General features: G+C 41.9%; 1 protein-coding gene across 1 annotated transcript; it reads left to right on the forward strand.

The window, feature by feature from the left end:
• The first annotated feature begins 14,843 nt into the window (after positions 1-14,843).
• LOC112072244 (transcription factor LBX1-like) lies at positions 14,844-17,172 on the forward strand. The gene is made up of 2 exons (XM_024139659.2): positions 14,844-15,222; positions 15,716-17,172. Exons 1-2 carry the CDS (start codon positions 14,895-14,897, stop codon positions 16,213-16,215), a joined length of 828 nt encoding a protein of 275 aa, XP_023995427.1. The 5' UTR covers positions 14,844-14,894; the 3' UTR covers positions 16,216-17,172.
• Positions 17,173-19,534: the final 2,362 nt, after the last annotated feature.

Genomic DNA, 19,534 nt, shown 5'->3' on the forward strand with positions numbered 1-19,534 from the left:
ATAGACAGGAATAGATTGGGGAGAGACTAGAGAAGAGGAGGCAGACGAACAGAGAGGATAGATGGGTGATAGGGAGAGATACGTACTTAAGAGGAGGGAGAGAAAAGGAGAGAGAAAGGATAGATGGGGAGAGAGATACGGAAAGAAGGAGAGAATGGATAGATGGGGGAGAGATAGAGAAAGAGAGAGAGAAGGAGATAGATGGGGGAGAGATAGAGAAAGAGAGAGAGAAGAAGATAGATGGGGGAGAGAAATGCAGCAAGCTTTATTGAACCTTGTATGTGGCGGCTGTAGTTGTCTGTGAAGAAGACCTGCAGACAGAGAAAGAGAGAGAGAAGACGATGCATTCGTGGCAGTAGTCTTACAGATGTAGGATCTTCATTTGATCCCCCTGTTGCAGGACAACTTTCCTGCAATGCAGGAAATGTAAAATGTGTAGTGTATTTGAGGTTTACAAAGGCTTCGGAAGCTTGTGATTTTCCCCCCAATTTTTTTTTAAGTCACCTGAGGTTGTGCCCCCCTTTTCTCCTGAGGAAGAAATACTGACCAATGACATGTCTTTGTCCAAAGGGAGAGGGGGGAGAGGAGGGGACGAGGGTGTATGTGTGTGTCTGTYTGTATGTGTGTTTGCGGCCATCTTGTCTCGTCCCATCAATATCCTCTTATATAAACGTCAGCTGTACCGTTTCACTCATCACTGTTTCCCATTCTGATGGCTTTATCCTCCGGCACAAGGGAGGGGACATCCCTCTCTCTCTCTCTCTCCTTTTGTCTCACTCCCTCGTTTTTCACTGTCTCTATTTCTCTCGTTTCTCTCTCGCTCTTGTTTTTCCCTCTCTCTCTCTGTGTGTCTCGATTCTCCCTCTTTCTGTCTCTCCCTCAGTCATTTCTCTCTCATTTCCCTCTCTCCCTCCATTGCTCCTTCCCAAACTCCCCCTCCTCTCTCCTCCTCTCTTTATCAATCTTTATCCCTTTCACTCCCCATCCCTCTCTCTCCTCTCTTTCTCTTCTCTTAGGGCGATGCGTCACTAGCCTGCCCCCATGAAACAAGTCAATGTTCTGCCCGCTCGGCAGGCGTATAATAAATCTGAAGCGGCTCTACGGCGAGCGCCGGGGATATTTATCTAAGTGGAGTGTGTCCTCCTCGGCTGAACGCGAGTGATTTCTCGTCTAAGGCCCCTCTTACAGAGAGAGAGAGAGGGAGAGGGTGGATAAAGTCCGAGAGAGCGGATAGTTAGGGAAATGGTGAGAGAGAGCAAGAGAGATGACTAAAGCCATCGGCAGAGCGAGAGACAGAGAGAGACAAATAATGCCAGAGAGAGAGGGAAATGAAGAAAGATGAGGGAGGAATAATCCACGACAGTAGAGAGAGATGAGAGAGAGAGAGAGCGAGAGAGGAGAGAGAGAGAGAGAGAAGAGAGAGAGAGAGAGAGAGGAGAGGAGATGAGAGGAGAGCAGGAGGAACGGCAGGACAGAAATATAGGGCATCCCTGTCGGCTGAGTCCCATAGAGCCGCTCTGTAGCGGTGATGGTGACGAGGCGAGGGCAGGGCATTAAGTTTGAGACTGCTGCTGCTGCTGCGGGGCAGCTTAACGCCATGCAGCAGACACAGATGTGGATGAATGACCACCTCCTCCTTATGGCCTTTCCCTTCAAAATCTCTCTCTCTCTCTCTTCTTTCTCGGAAGAGAGAGGTTATTGCTGCTGCTCGCCGTGTGAGCGATTGCACATTACAGGAATAGGGAAGGAGGGAGAGAAGAGAGAGGAGAGAAAAGAGAGGGGGACAACGAGGGAGAGAGATGGGGGGAATGGGAGCAGAGATGAATGAGGAGGGAGAAATGAGAACGGTAGTGATTATGATGATGGAGGGATATTTCTATTCTCTAAAAGTGCGCACTGGCGCAGAAGTCGATATCACAGTGTAAATCTCAGACTATCAGAGTAATTAGCGCGGGTGAATTTTTCTGGACTTGACTTGTATTCTCTGCATCTTGGATACGATCAACCGTTGTAATGTCCTACGCATCAAGTCGTTACGTGAAATGAGCTTTAGTCTATGTAGAATTGTGGTTCAGATGATGCAAATGCAATTAGTACTGCATTACTGTAAAACCATAAGACAGTGGTTGCTATACAAGGGATCGTCATAATAAACTGCAGTACTGTTGTTCTAGATTAGCTATGCTAAACCCTGAATTATTCATCCCTGCATGCCTTTCTAAATGAGATGAGCCCTACTTGAATATTACTGTATTTCCTCCGCAATTAAACCAGGCCATTTTGCTTAGCACACGAGGCGCCTTCTAACACCATGTGCTAAAGTTAATTACCTACAATAACGACGTGATATATTGGGGATGTGGCTCCTCACTGTAAGAGCATGGTATGAAACACGAAGCTTTTAATAAAGTCCTAAACACAACACAGGCCCCGCGGAGCATGTCATCTGTGTGTGGGAGTGTGGAGTCTGAGTTTGTTTACACACACTAGGAAATGAGGATGAGAGAGAGGGTTTGTTTGTGTTGTCTGGGTTGTACAGTGCGCTGCAAAAAAAATCTCCATGCTGTTTTTGACCTGTTTCCATTTGTTTACAAGTTCAGTCAACCAAACTTGACAATTTTCATTATTACAACGTAATCCAGATGCYTCATCAACGCAGCTGATTGGTTAAATTAGCAAAAACATTTCAATTTGAGTTCTTCTCTAATTCAAATAGAAAACATTAGCTTTAACTGTAACCATAAAATGCCTGAATTTCAGTTGCTCAACAAAAACTCTGAATTTTCTTCCCGAAGGTGACCTATTGTGGGGAGAAACGTCGACATGTTTTTCAATTATATTKGGGTTAAAGGTTAAGACCTGTCTCACCCCTTAGCGCCGCAGGTTTTATTTATTTTATTTTATTTCCAAAGCTGCTTTATGGAGAGCTCAGTCAGATCGCCTCAAACCTGTGTCATTCTAAACTTGTAAAATATTACAACTACACAACAAAAAAATGCTGAACAGGAGAAAACAGCTTCCAGTTATTTGTACTCATCGTGTTAAAACACAAGCTTTTATTTCTACACGCTCAACATACAATAAACATACATTTTCCTTGTACATCTACACCTACAACGTAAAAGCCATAACATATGTAGTGTCATATTAATATCAATGACATCGTTGCATTGCTATGATAAAAACAGGCACTTTTCATTAGAGACAAATGAAGACTATTGTCAAACAATTATGGCATAATAACATTAACAGACTCCGTGAGTCTCTTCATGATTGATAATATTATGGGGGGGGGGGTTGATTCAATGGTGTCGGGGCTTAAACAAGCACCCATCTTCCCCTCAGGGGCTGGGCTTGTGCATTAGTCAGACAAATCTCTTTGTCAACCCACTCCCCCCCTTCCACATTTTTATTCATAAGCGTTTGGCCTTAAGAAAGACATCAAACCGAGAATACAACCAGAGGTCACCAACGAGAGGTCACCGGCATCTTTGCACAATGTTAACCCCCGCATTGACGGAGCTAATTCACATTTCCTCAGTTCAGCCCACAGGGTGTTAAAGTAGGAGGAGGAAAGACGGGAATGGACGGGAAGGGGATGGGAGGGAGGGGGGAGAGGAGGGATGGAAGGGAAATGGGATGTTCTGTGCATGTACGTGCCACGTGTGTGTGTGTGTGTGGTGTGTGTGTATGTGTGTATGTGTGTGTGTGTGTGTGGTGTGTGTTCTGTCTCAGTCTGCAGTGTTCCCACTTGACCCGGCCTCACCACATGGGGTTTGCTTTGACGGCCCCTGTGTCGCCAAATGAAAAGAGGAAAAGTGAATGTTGTCCTCTCCAGAGCTCATTGGATACTATTACAATAACAAAGGGGGCATATGGTTGTGTGTATGTTAGTTTATGGGCGGTGGCAGCAACCATATTCTCGGCGTAGGGAAGCCAGGTGCTATATGCTACTACACCACTGAGAGCGGACGATATCTGCTGATGGCTCAGAATGGCCTCAGCCCAACAGGGTTCATATCTCTTTCACTGTCATGTAGGACTGACTGACTGACTGGGCTTGGCAAAGAGGAAAACACTGACTGCGGGCTTGGCAAACAGGAAAACACGGACTGACTGGGCCTTGGCAAACAGGAAAACACTGACTGACTGGGCTTGGGCAAACAGGAAAACACTGACTGACTGGGCTTTTGGCAAACAGGAAATCACTGGACTGACTTGGGCTTGGCAAAGAGGAAAACACTGACTGGACTGGGGCTTGGCCAAAGAGGAAAACACTGACTGACTGGGCTTGGCAAAGAGGAAAACACTGACTGACTGGTTGGAAAAGAAACACTGACTGACTGGGCTTGGCAAAGAGGAAAACACTCACTGACATTGGGCTTGGCAAACAGGAAAACACTGACTGCTGGGGCTTGGCAAAGAGGAAAAACTGACTGACTGGGCTTGGCAAAGAGGAAAACACTGACTGACTGGGCTTGGCAACAGGAAAACACTGACTGCACTGGGCTGTGACAAACAGGAAAACACTGACTGACTGGGCTTGGCAAACGGAAAACACTGACTGACTGGGCTTGGCAAAGAGGAAAACACTGACTGACTGGCTGCAAAGAGGAAACACTGACTGCACTGGTTATGACCACGTGGAAACAGGGGGTTGTGTTTGTACCTCACTTTATTATCGGGGGAAATAATAATTCACATAAAAGAAAGTAGGGAAGTGGATTATTTTAAGGCTAAACAATAAATGATGGAACAACTGATTTGGACATTTCTTATTACATCTCAATCACAATACCACCTAGCTAACCCTTTGAATAAAAAAAAACATATTCATTCCAAACCAGATGACCCTAACATCCCCTCACCCCCATCCCTCAACAGAAAGAACTAACCTGCAGCACTATAGTCTCCAATCTAGCAGCCCTCTCCACACAAAGAGCTCTCTCCGTCATGACTAGGCAGCTCCACCCTAATGGCAATTCAATAAACTCCCTATTCTAATGAACAGCCCAATCCTCCTTGGCATCTGGCTGCGGGCCAACCTCGCCAGACGCTCGTCTTGTAAGAGGGCATTGCTAGCCTAATTGAAAGACTGTTGTGGGCAGGAGAGAGGGGAGGGGTAGAGAGACAGAGACAGAGAGGGAGACAGAGACGAGACGAGAACACAGAGAGAGAGAGAGACAGAGACAGAGACAGAGACAGATAGAGAGAGAGAGCAGAGAGAGAGAGAGAGAGAGAGAGAGAGAGAGAGAGGAGAGAGAGAGAGAGAGAGCAGAGAGAGAAGAGAGAGAGAGAGAGAGAGAGAGAGAGAGAGAGAGAGAGAGAGAGAGAGAGAGAGAGAGAGAGGAGAGAGAGAGAGAGAGGAGGAAGAAGGAAAAAAACCCAGAGAGCAGAGAGAGAGAGAGAGGAGAGAGAGAGAGGAGAGAGAGAGAGAGAGAGCGAGGGGAGAGAGAAGGAGAGAGGAGGGAGAGAGAGAGAGAGAGAGAGCGTCATCCCATCTTCCCTCTCAGGAACAGCTGACCTGTGGTGGTCCAGCTCCCAGGCCGCCATGTTGTTCTAGCCCGTCTGGGCAGCTCATTCACAGATCTAACACCCGTCAGATAATTATTGGGGACCTTTGGGTTTTCTACGATTTAACTAAATGAAATGATTGGTGTGGGTTGGGATACATTGAACATGTTGCTCTCTACATGGTCACTTGTGACAGATGATACAAAGAAGCTTGCCAGTTCAAGACTTGGTTCTGGCTATCGAGATGACTCTCATAACCTATGGTTCTCAAGTTAACTTCTGGAAGGAAATTTACACTGGATTTCACTGATATATAAATTCATACAGACCCAACTGAAAGTCTACACACCCCTTTCACAACTACACACCCCTATCACAACTACACACCCCTTTCACAACTACACACCCCTTTCACAACTACACACCCCTTTCACATTTTGCTACCTTAAAATAACAGCTAAAAAGGGATTCAATTAGATGTTTTCCCTTCAGATCTACACCACCAGTTCCACATTTTCAAAGTGAAAGATAAAGTAGGCTTTAGAACATTTTCTAAATGAATAAAACACATAAAAGAAGGAGTATTGATCTCGTATGTCTTCACAACCCCAGAGTTAATACTTGGTGGAAGCACCTTTGGCAGCAATCACAGCTGTAATTCATTTTGAATATGATTCTTCCAACTCTGCACAACTCTTAGAGCAACACATATCCATCGTTTTTTTCTAAATTGCTCAAGCTCAGTACATTTTTGGGGGGAATCGTTTATGGACAGCAATACTCAAACCTTGATATTCAAGCAGTTTTATTGTCAGGACTGAGACTGGACCATTCAGGAACACTCAACACCTCTTGGAACGCCATTCTGGTATCTTTGGCAACTCAATTTTGTGTACTTGTCCCGCTGAAAAATACAACTCTATCCCGGGGTTATGTATTCAGAAGAATGAGGCATGATTTCCTCTGACCTTTCACCTGGGCTTTGCTCCTTTCATATTTATTTTGATCCTGACAAACTCAGGTAAAAAGCTGTAGAGGAAAACCTGCCTCGGTCTTCTGAACACATAACCCTGGGATAGAGGTGTATTTTTCAGCGGGATAATTACACACATTTTAATGCCAAGGACACACCAGAATGACTTCCCAAGAGATAATTAAGGGATCCAGTCGCAGTCCTTTGCTTGAAACTCAGAGAATGTTTGAATATTGCTGTCCATCTATGATTCCCAACCAAATTTACTGAGCTTGAGCAATTTTGACAAAAACAATGGATATACAGTGCATTCGGAAAGTATTCAGACCCCTTGACTTTATCCACATTTGGTTACTTTACAGCCTTATTCTAAAATGGATTAAAATATTTTTTTTACCTCATCAATCTACACACAATACCCCATAATGATAAAGTGAAAACAGGTTTTTATAAATGTTTGCACATTTATAAAATACAAATAAAATAAATACCTTATTTACATAAGTATTCAGACCCTTTGCTTTGAGACTCAAAATTGAGCTCAGGTGCATCCTGTTTCCATTGATCATCCTTGAGATGTTTCTACAACTTGATTCAATTGATTGGACATGATTTGGAAAGGCACACACCTGTCTGTTTAAGGTCCCACAGTTGACAGTGCATGTCAGAGCAAAAACCAAGACATGAGGTCGAAAAAAATTGTCTGTAGAGCTCCGAGACAGGATTATGTCAAAGCACAGATCTGGGGAAGGGTACCAAAACATGTCTGCAGCATTGAAGGTGCACAAGAACACAGTGGCCTCAATCATTCTTAAATGGAAGAAGTTTAGAACCACCAAGACTCTTCCTAGAGCTGAGCAATCGGGGGAGAAGGGCCTTGGTCAGGGAGTTGACCAGGAACCTGATGGTCACTCTGACAAAGTTCTAGAGTTCCTCTATGGAAATGGGAGAACCTTCCAGAAGGACAACCATCTCTGCATCATTCCACCAATCAGGCCTTTTTGGTAGAGTGGCCAGACGAAAGCCAGTAAAAGGCACATGACAGCCCACTTGGAGTTTGCCAAAAGGCACCTAAAGACTCTCAGAACATGAGAAACAAGATTCTCTGGTCTGATGAAACCAAGATTGAACTCTTTGACATGAATGCCAACATCACGTCTGGAGGAAACCTGGCACCATCCCTACAGTGAAGCACGGTGGTGGCAGCATCATGCTGTGGGGATGTTTTTCAGCGGCAGGGACTGGGAGACTAGTCAGGATCGAGGGAAAGATGAACGGAGCAAAGTACAGAGAGATCCTGGATGAAAACCTGCTCCAGAGCGAGCAGGACCTCAGACTTGGGTCAAGATTCCCCTTCCAACAGGACAATGACCCTAAGCACACAGCCAAGACAACACAGGAATGGCTTCGGGACAAGCCCCTGAATATCCTTGAGTGGCCCAGCCAGAGCCCAGACTTGAACCTGATTGAACATCTCTGGAGAGACCTGAAAATAGCTGTGCAGCAACGCTCCCCATCCAACCTGACAGAACTTGAGAGAATGGGAGAAACTCCCCAAATACAGGTATGCCAAGCTTGTAGATTCAGACCCAAGAAGACTCGAGGCTGTAGTCACTGCCAAAGGTGCGTCAACAAAGTACTGAGTAAAGGGTCTGAATACTTCGGTAAATGTGATATTTCGGGGGGGGGGGGGGGTTATATATAAATTTGCACACACACACAAAAAAAAGTTTTTGCTTTGTCAATATTGGGTATCGTTTGTAGATTGATGAGGGAAAAAATCTATTGAATCCATTTTAAAATAAGGCTGTAACGTAACAAAATGTGGAAAAAATCAAGGGGTTTGAATACTTTCTGAATCCACTGTCTGTTGCCCTGAGCGTTGTGCAGAGTTGGTAGAATCTAATTCAACAGGATTTACAGCTGTAATTGCTGCCAAAGGTGTTTCCACCAAGTATTAACTCTGGGGTTTGAAGACATACGAGATCAATACAATACATTTTTTATGTTTTATTAATTTAGGAAAAAAAATCTTTCACTTTTGAAAATGTGGATCAGGATGTGTAGATCTGTGGGACAAACATCGACTTCAATCCCTTTTAAGATGTACTTTTAAGGCAGAACAAATGTGACAACTGTGCAAGAGGTGAGTTGACTTTCACTTCTACACTGTACAAATATGACTGCACTGTATGGATTGAAATTCGTTGAACACATTGCTCTCAACCCATCGAGTTCTTTATTGACTTCTGTGAAGAACTGTACACTCTATTTCAGTAAAACTCTCATTTGAATCCAAAGTTTACAGTGTTGTTTATTGTGAGAGGATGGTTCCACCACCGTCTCCCCTTCATCCATATCTGTCTATACTCTCCTGTAATTGTAATTCCATTACATCAAATAAAARMAATCTAATGAAAATCKAATGAAAACTAAGGATTGCKGTCATKATTTCTKCCCAGGTCTCCTCTGACASTTCYCATTATCAAAACCCAATGAATATGAATATAAACAATATAAACTATACAGGACGCAGCCGGTTAACTCTCCCAAGCCCTTCAACGCTATAGTTTACTGCATTACTGAACTGAGAGATGTATATGAGGGAGAAAACTCATTCAAGTGAAGTATGCTGCTGGTATAGAGGAATCCATGGTAGTATGAATGCAGGTGGAATGTGTACCACTCTTTCCATAGAAAAATGTTAGCCTATGCTCTTATGAGGGCAATTCCGCCACTTTTCATAATCATCATCTCCAGCACCATACCAAGTGAAAAACTGCGCGTTTCTGTGATCTGTGGTTAAAAAGAGAGGAAAGGTCCTAAAAAAGGATTTTCTGTGGATTAAAAGTATTTTTAAAAAACAGTGATTTTCAAAACCTGCAACGAGTTTCTTGCTCACTGGAGGGTATTTTGTTGCTCTGCATGGCACCATGAATCTCACAGTGTTAGACAATCACTGGTTTAAATGTTTTAACCTTTGATGATGTCATCGCGTGTAACTTTTTTACTTTCTCTTTTTCCCCCGTCAAAACGTAGACATGCGACGTTTTCACATAATGCTGACACCGGTATTGTGCTGGAGGTAATGAAAATCAGGTTGAAAAGTGGTGGAGTTGCTCTTTAAAGCCACAATCTGCCATTTCAATATCTTGACCATTGACTGACCATTGAACAGAAGCAAATAATGCAGAATGTACTAAGAAGGATTCAGGTCAAGAGGAGTAGGGTTATGTCTTGCACCCATTGACACTAAAACTCCCTCCATAGAAAACAACAGCGACTATACGCTGATTTAGATAGACATGGTTAAAAAGTCACAACCTCCATCAGTAGTATTCCTTTAGTAGTCATAGAAAAGGCCTTAAGCACCCATGCCACTCTCTACCCAGCTGACCCGGGTTGTGGCAGGTAGCCTAGCAGTTATACACCCATGCCACTCTCTACCCAGCCAGTGACGCTGACGCAAGTTGTGGCAGGTAGCCTAGCAGTTAAGGGCGTTGGGCCAGTAACCGAAAGGGCGCTGGTTCAAATCCCTGAGGAGACTAGATGAAACATCTGGTTCCGTGTGTGGCGTGAGGCCCCACCACCCTCACGTTGGGGTGGGTGGCGGGGCTGGTGAGCCCCTTTCCCGAAATCTCCAACCAAACATATGTGCCGTTTCAGGGGTTTTCATTGTTTTTGGGGTGGAAAAGTGTGCATTCCGTGATTAGAAACGCTTGTGTCTGGGCTGTACCAACCATGTTTATAGCCCCCCCCCATCACTCTGGGTTGGTTGAGCAGACCTGGGTTCAAATACTATTGGAAATTCTTTCAAATACTTTAGCTGTGCTTGATTGAGCCTGCCTGCTGCGATAGAACCAATTAGAAAGTCCCAAAAGWGCCAACCCCGACCACCTGGCACTCCAGGCAGGCTAAAGCAAATGCTTAAAGTATTTGAAAGATTTCAAATAGTATTTGAACCCAGMACTGGGCTCCAGCCAGTTGGCTGGGTCAGTAACAACCTGGGGGAACCAACTGTTAGTGTTGGATTGGGCTGTAATGATACTGGTGTAGTGGGAGGATCCCTGTGGTTACTCAGAGACTGGGGTGTTCCTGCACCTCTTCGGCTTATTTATCCTGTTACCACATTAACTGTGAGAGTATTGCAAGCTGTTTTGGTGTATTGACTGTTGACTTCAATGTTGATATGTTCTATGCTTTCAAGGTTTGGTTCCCATTGAATGTATTGGGATAATATGCTAAAATGTATACAGCCTATGTAGTTGACTTGTCATGCAGTGCAACTCTTAATCACATGTATGGTCCCAAATGAATAATCTATGATTCCACAGTGTGGCATAGCCACCTCTTCRAGGAGTTTTGTATAGAAGGCTCAAGGCTTTTCTCAAGAATTGTCCAATGCCCGTGTGCAAATGACCCCTGGTAATGACATATGATTTATTTATTAACTGTGAGACATATCAGAGCCTCTATCTCGAGCTGATGTTATTTGAGATAACATGTCTATTGGGGGTAGAGGCTATAGGCCATCCTTGGGGCCACACAAAGTGGCTACAATGTGGATAGTTCAGACCAGCTGTCTAACCAGTGTCTAATCCATGGTGATTGCTGTGTGTCTCCAGTTGTGGGGGTCCATCATGCATCAGTATAGCGTTGAAAGATTGATTATTTTGTACACTCCATAATGTTTATGAGGTTATGTTGTTTACAAACTAAGCCCTACTGCCCGTGGGTACCATGCATATGTTATTCAGAAAACGAAGGGCCTCTACTTGAGTGTTGGCTATTTATACAGTTCCCAAAAATATTTTTTGATTTTACTTGACCGCAGGACTACTGGTTGCAATAAAAGCAGTTGACATTTGAATGACATGTCGGGTGCGTTGCCAGAGAATGTCGCTTTCTCATCGCCGTCTGGTAATAGCTAGCCAGATACAGTTCCTTTGCTAAGGGAGAGCTGAGAAGTATGCATGTTGACGACCTTGGCACGGGGGTGGACAGAGTATGACGACAAAACCGCCGCAAATATCTATCTGTAATAAAGCAGGCGCTGTATCATAGCAGCAGTCCAGACCTTTGAACAAAATCTGCGTTGGCTCATAGTGGCGGATTGCAACATGCAATAGACATGTCCATCACAATCAAGTGTGACAGGCGGCTAAATGACAAGAGTTATGAAGGCTTGGCTCTTCACAAGTATTNCGGATTGCAACATGCAATAGACATGTCCATCACAATCAAGTGTGACAGGCGGCTAAATGACAAGAGTTATGAAGGCTTGGCTCTTCACAAGTATTGGCCCTACTTCGAGAATATCATATCATATCATATAATTACCATAAACGAAAGCGTTCTGTGTTTTATTCGTGTTTTCCATGTAATCCCATACACAGAAGTCTTATTTTGGTAATGAAGCATTACATGAAAGGCTGTTCCCAGCTGTTGACACTTTTTAAAATTAACTTATGACAAAAATGTGCGTTGTTGCTTTGTTATTCTTGATCGGATGTAACAAAAAGTTGTCAAATAAAGGAGGAGAACGCAGTATGAAATGTGTGAATTGGGAGTGTTATGCATTTATTATTCGTTGCAGACCAAAACTGAGTCCACATATCTGTGGTCTACTTAGCTAGTATTTTGTCTGGCAGGAATGTAACCTTTGATGGTGCAAATTCGATAATAATACATCGAATGTGTACATCAATATTCCTATAATGATTACTACTTACTGGAGCTACTGGTACTATGTTTAATTGCCTATTAGCCTAATGTTGTTATAGACAACTATTATATTGTATGTAGCCTACTCGTATTACTCTGGTGTTACAAAAGTAAACCCATATAGGAAGGACATTAGCTGCCAATTGATTGCTACACAATTACGGATTTGAGTATTTTTACTTAAAAAATCTTTGTCAATTATTTTGCTGTCATGTTTGGTGGTGTTTTCCAACTAAATCCTGAGAAATGGGGCGCGTTTCATATAAAATGGGGCATGTAAAAGATCTAACATCGACTCTGAAATCAGATATTACCCCCGACAAGCAAATATAAATTCTGGAATAAAACTGTCTTGAGTTTTGGCTGTGGGGTAGCAAGAACTTCCAAATGTGATTAAGTTAACAGGAACGCAGTTTACCCATGCATGCAGAAACCATTTTTGAAGTTGACAGAACGACAATACAGAAAATCCCTTTGTAGCCTACATTTTATAACCAGTGTAGTCGAAACGTTAATCACAATAGATTTAGTTCAGAGACAATATTTCGTTCCAAATGTTTCGTTCTGAACCAAATATTTAAAATATATAGTTAAAACTCAGAATTGCACGTGGCATCATTCTTCACTTCCATAATGCCTTATTTTTTAAAAACTTTTTCGTTTCAATGTTTTTTAAAATCCTTTGCTTAGGGCCACATGAATGATTTTACATTCAGCTGCAAATTACATTTGTAGCATATTTGAGGCGTGAGGTAAAATATTGGTGGTATCAAACCCGGAATACAGTATAATAAATAGACTTCAACCCGACGTTTTTCAAAACAACAATATTTATCACCAGTCTGTTTTTGCTCTGGGTCTTTGACATAATAATACACTGTGGTTGTTGATGGAGTGGGAGACGTCCCTTATGCACCAGAATCAAAACTCTCTCTCTCTCTCTCTCTCTCTGACATATTATCATTATGTTGATATTTTATTTCCCCTGGCGTTACATCAGAGCGTGCAGAATGAGCCATCAAAGTGTTTAGTGACGCCTCCTCGTTGTGATGTATCAGTCTTCAGAAACATAACAGTACGTTTCAGTTATATCTGGAACATTGCAGACCACAGTCTGTCAGGATTGAAATAGTAAAGAACAATGTGGACTTTATTATAACGTATATGTAGCCTAGCTTACTATGCAGTTGCGCAGGTAGCTTATGCTATTGTTATTGTTCAGTTACAGAATTCACAAATTGATAATAACGTTGTAAAATTATGGATAACTATTATAATAGGCCTTAAGTAATATAACTTACAATATGAATACTAATACTAACCTTACAATAATATTAATAGTAATTTAAATGTATTCTAATCTKATTTATTGCATTCATGTTGAGTTATCATATTATTCCACAACGTCCCACATATTATACGGAAATAGTTTGATATTCAGACTGAAAAATAAACTAAGAGTTGATAATAAAAAAAATGAAATGCAGAAGTAGGCTACGTCACCAAAATATATTATGTATCATTCGTTCCTGTATGCAGATGGACCCGTCGGCTGTCTTTCAGAACGGAAGCAAAATAAAGCATCATGCCACCGCTAGCTCGAGGACCGGGAGGACCGGGAYGACCCGGAGAGAGATTTGATTCGAGATGAAATATCTAGCTGATGATGTAAAAGGTCCCTTTTGCGTGAGTTATGACCCGAATTTGGCTAGGCTGAGAGGGATGCATGCTGCTCCTCTCTCCCCCTCTCCTCCCCTCTCCTCTCCTCCTCTCCCACTCTCCTCTCCTCTCCTCGCCTCCTCACCTCACTCCCCCGCCCTGAAGGAGCGTATCATCAGTCCTGATATATTGCCTAGATCCATATTGCCTTCAGAAAATAAAGGCTCATCCAAAACCATCGCTTTTGGTGGAGGAAAAAGCACTTTCTGTACTAACTAGTAATTACTTCTTAATCCACTGCATAGCATAATTTTACCAATTTCAAAATCATTGAAAAAAAATCCAATATTCAGATTGGAAACGTTCAAAGTATCTATCTTCTAAAAAATCACACATAGTTTATTACTGTAATACTATACTTAAATACGCAATGCGATTTAATCCCCCATTGACTGCACACTCTCTCTTGCTCATTTACCGTAAGGCCTATTCTGGTATCTCACCCCAAGACTAATTTAGACCCAAAGATGATAAGAGCGCAACCCGTTATAATTCCAACCGGCTCCTCCTCCTTCAAACCATGCCTTGTAATTATTGGGAGCATCCCACTCGCAAAAGCCCTGCACTGGACTGCAACATAGTCAGAGAGTGAAAGGGAGAGGGCGAAAGTGCCAGTGGGGACATAATTGATTACGTCCTAATCAATATTAACTTGTTAGTCAGTTGATGCTGCAACTTCTTTGGACCTCGCCATTTTCAGGGAGGCACAGTTCTCCTTCGGATTGTCTGTACGTATTTTTGTGGAATAATACTTTCAAGAAGATATCCCGGTTTGGAATTAGGAGGGCTTTTTTMWMMTTRRTRTTMSKAAYAAYMTTMSKYSCKWMSSSMMSKWTTMGMMYKRMMWAWMMMYKRMMTTTRTRSYWWYGGMTRSYWWWTWWTTRYWWWRRMMMTTTMMTMMTTTRSMTMMTWYMKAWTRKAAAACAWTTWAAAGTTKGCTTGCGTAYCGACTAACGCACTAATAATGACATCCAAAGAAGTCGCCAAATGTGATGCGGTCGAGAATAGGAGGCGAAGTCCGTTGGACCATCTTCCTCCYCCTGCAAACTCGAATAAGCCACTGACACCGTTCAGTATCCAAGACATTCTCAACAAACCCTCCGTGAAACGAAGTTACACCATTTGTGGGACAGCACACCTGATTTCATCCGCTGAGAAGCACCGTTCCTCCAGCATCTCTGCTCTGTCCAACCGGGCACTGCTCGCACAAACCTCACCACTCTGCGCGCTGGAAGAACTAGCTAGCAAAACCTTCAAGGGGCTCGAAGTTAGCGTGCTACAAGCAGCTGAAGGTAAATATGATGGTATTTATGGCCTATTATAATCATTATATCGATATTACTTTCATAACAGTGCAATGCACAATTTAAAGGGCATTTATTATTTTTCATTTGATCTGTGAAAATATAAATAAGTAATATTGTATCTAAAAATAGACATTGAACATTAGGCTTTAAACAAGATTGTTTGCCAGYAAATGTTACATTGCATCTCTTCTTTGCGTAATTTGGAAGGATGAAAAAGAGGCTATTCATGAATATACCAGCTGGAATTGTGCAATTGTTCTCTTTATGATGAATGCATAACATTACGTCTACGTTTATATTTGGTATATAGGCTAATATAACCAATTTTAAAAAATATCATTGATTTGGGGACAAATGTCTCAAAATATGTTTAAAATGTTTAAATGCAGAGTTCAACGCCCTGCAGAGCCAATGCCATAGCAGCATGAGAATGACACCAACATATCACTGACTTAACATTTTATCTTTGTTTGTGCAGGGAGAGACGGAATGACACTCTTTGGGCAAAGAAACACCCCGAAGAAGCGAAGGAAGTCCAGGACTGCCTTCACCAACCACCAAATCTACGAATTAGAGAAAAGATTCCTGTATCAGAAATATTTGTCTCCCGCTGACCGAGACCAAATCGCCCAACAATTGGGTCTAACGAACGCCCAAGTCATCACGTGGTTCCAGAACAGGAGAGCCAAACTAAAGCGAGATCTGGAAGAGATGAAGGCCGACGTGGAGTCGGCCAAAACTATAGGTGACGGTGTTGTACCTCTTGAGAAACTCGCCAAGCTCGCTGACCTCGAGAAATGCGCCAARGGAACGCTCGGACATCACCCGCGAGCCGATTCTCCCGCGCAGAYTGGCGGACYAGAGTACGAGCTCGCTCGCAAGCTGCGGATGTCCCCCCTGTCGCCATTTTCAGACCACACAACAAGTAAAGAATGCTCAGAGGACGACGAAGACCTAGAAATTGATGTGGATGACTGATTGCGCAYTGGGATAATGAAATARAAAAATTACGACAAKAAGCAGTAACAATCCTTACTAKGATTGTAACTTTTCCCTGCTGATATTCGTACATCATCTCAGAACATTTACTAGTCTGTTGTGACTTTTGTATCGGCACACAGATATTCACAGTAAGCATGAACAGTACAACAAATAGCCTATGCAGTGCTATATCCATTTGTATTCATCAGCAGTCGGACAGTTTCCTCTTGTCTTCAAATGTCAATGAAAGCAATATYGGTTTCATAATCAGAACTAAAGATAATGCTATTATTTTGAAACATGTAATTGTCTATCAGACACACACACCTCTTCGAGTTATTTCTCTCTCTCACACACCCACACGCGCGCGCGCTCACACATTGATCCTTGTTCATATTTATGTAACACCATGTCATATGCTTAAAGTATGTCAGTTTTATGAAATATTTTCGATAGGTTTTGCATGTTGAAATGCATGTTTTGTTTTGTTGATCATATCTATTTATTTTTCCTTTTAAATTATATCGCTTGTTTATTTTTTGAGACATACCTTATCATACATATAGGTCRACTCGAGTTCAGACCGTTTGTARACAGCGTTTACATAATTAGCTAGTCATATTTACACCAACCATAATCCGTATGCTGCATTGCATGATACGAAAGGCAAATTCAAAGGATCAAAAACCAAGTTATGCGTTTTATAGAGAAATGYTCAAACAAAGGTTATAAAAATACAAAATACTGCGGTGATATTTCGACATGGAGCTACAGTTACTGGACCGTAGGAYWATATTKATTTGTTTGGATACAATAGAGTACTCTATGGTTGAATAGATTTGTTATGTTTTGTACACCTGTAAGTGCCTTTCTAAAATCAGGACAGTATTTGAAAACCAATGCACATTCTGTAATGTATATACTATGGAAATAAAATGGCTTTTCTCAACACGCTGTTTGTGTCATTATTATACTGATAGATTCTAATTTCGATATTTAATCCTAGTAAAAATGTGACTATATGTAGAATCAAGGGGGAGGACTGAAATCCTTTATGAAGCTAATTCAATGCAGGCCTATATTATGGACGTTTAGAGTAGCCTATTTAGCAACCATGATCCCTTATAATASTTCAATATTTTTTGTTCCATTGTATCCCATTTGTGAGGATACTCGAAACATTTTGTGGCTCAGCCATCTCACTCTCTTTCAAACTGCTAAATGCGTGTCTTGGCTTCTTGACCCGGCAACGTGTTTCCCCATTCGGGACGAAATTTATGTGAGAATCGCAAATCTGGTGCTGGGGGAGAAAAGAGGGTCTGGGATGCCACAAAAACACAAAGTTTTGGGCCAGTTTTCCTGAGCCTTTATGGGTGTTTTTTTGTTCTGCGGGGCTGCGGGACGAGGCCATAATTTTGAGCGTAAAGCATGAAAACTGGGGACAAATGAGATGCCTTCCCCGATGTGACAAGTCACAATAGAGCCCGCCCGGTCTCCCGCAGGCAGCAATGCTGAGACAAGTGTGTCCCACCGRACAAAAAGGACTCAAACGTTTGGAGGCCATATGGTTTTTGAATTTTCCTCACAATTTCAGACAATTTGATGGATTGACTTAACCCTCCTTTTAAACTGTTTAACTCCCCGCGAACAAAGGCCGTAATGCATACACAGGCCCTTCTCTTCACGAGGGCATCTGCGACCATTAATGTCTAGCCTCTTTTCTTTGCCTTTTTAGCCTGGCATTTAGAACAAGTCAATGAATTACAATGAAAATGGCTCTTTTTTTTGTCCAGCCACTTGTCTTTCTTCCCTTTTTAGGCCCTGAAATAATATGTTTGACTTTTGTCCAGGAACGTTTTTCTAAACAACAAAATGCGGCACATTTTGTGTGAGAGTGTTTTTCATGTTAAGTAGCCCGAGTCATAAAGAGTTTAGAGTGTGACAGTTATGCCAAAGTCTAGTTAAAAGGAGTCTTTCGTTGCTTTTCTTCTCATGTCTTTTTCTTCTTCTCTCTTTATTTCCTTTGTCTTTGCGGAGTTTAATGAAGCTGAAAACATGGTGATGTGAGAAAAAGTCATAAAGAAAAGCTTTCTTTTTGATCTAGAAGAGCCTTGTTTAACCCTCCGTCCTTTTAAGGAGGGGATTGATGCTGCTAAAGAGGGCTTTTCTTTTCAATACTTTTTGGAAGCTGTTCGCATGAGTTTTATCATCCAACTCTATTATAGCCTATACCGTGTGATATAAACAATTTGTAGGCCTATAGCTTCTCATCTTTACTAAAATAAATGGGTAGTAGGCCTAAAAGGCTAATGCTAATAATACAAATAATAATAATAATAAGGATTTCTATATTCGTTATTTTTCAATTTGCCTTTTTATAATTATATTAGCCTTATTAAAATTGAACACCTACCCTGTGTCTGGACTTCCCTAAAAAATGTAAACACAAATATTAATAAATCGTTACAATATTCAATAACACTGTTATTACAATGGGAACACGTAAGCTACGTATATAAATAAATTATTGACTGAAATAATGTGAGAGAAACTATCAACACAACCAACAAAATTGTTGAATTTATTTGGATGAGGGTCGATTCTTTTAGCTTACACTGACGGTTTGACAATAATTGAATATTACGCAGCAGACTATTCTCAAATCCTTAATTCATTTGCTGGACAATCACATACAATTTTATTCCGATGACAAAGTTAGACTACTGTAGGATTCTCTAATAATATTTGGATATGGGTAGGCTATATGACCACACGAACACACACATAGGCTAAGGCTAACCACACAAACAACGGCGCGAGCATTGATGGGCTACTTGACTTGACTGCGCGCGTGGTCGACAAATAAACCCCCTGCGGTTTTGTTGAAGAAAAAAAAACGTGCTCGAATTCTCCCCACCTCCTTATATCACTCACGCCTATTCTGAATAAAGCATATTTATGGTCGGGGAGAGAGGAGAGTGTTAAGGCAGGCTAAGTTTATGGATTTCACTTGCTTATTTTATGAGCGGTTGTCAAGGCGATAACTAATACGACAGTCAGTGGGACCAGTTCTTGGTAATTAATCCGTTGGTCTTAAGTGTATTTCAGTTCAAGATGGAAAAAAATCACTAATTCAATCGTCCGGAAAATTGAAGTTTGATGCATGAGTCCCTGCTGAAACAATGGGTCTGTCCACCAAACTCTCTCTTCATCTATTTTTCCTCCCTTTCTGTGGTCCCTTCATTTATCTGTCTATTTCTTTATTTTTCCTCATTGTGCAAACATTTATTACAAGAAAAGCAGGAATAACTTATCT

This window comes from Salvelinus sp. IW2-2015, unplaced genomic scaffold (assembly GCF_002910315.2).
Source record: "Salvelinus sp. IW2-2015 unplaced genomic scaffold, ASM291031v2 Un_scaffold1864, whole genome shotgun sequence".
NCBI lineage: Eukaryota > Metazoa > Chordata > Actinopteri > Salmoniformes > Salmonidae > Salvelinus > Salvelinus sp. IW2-2015.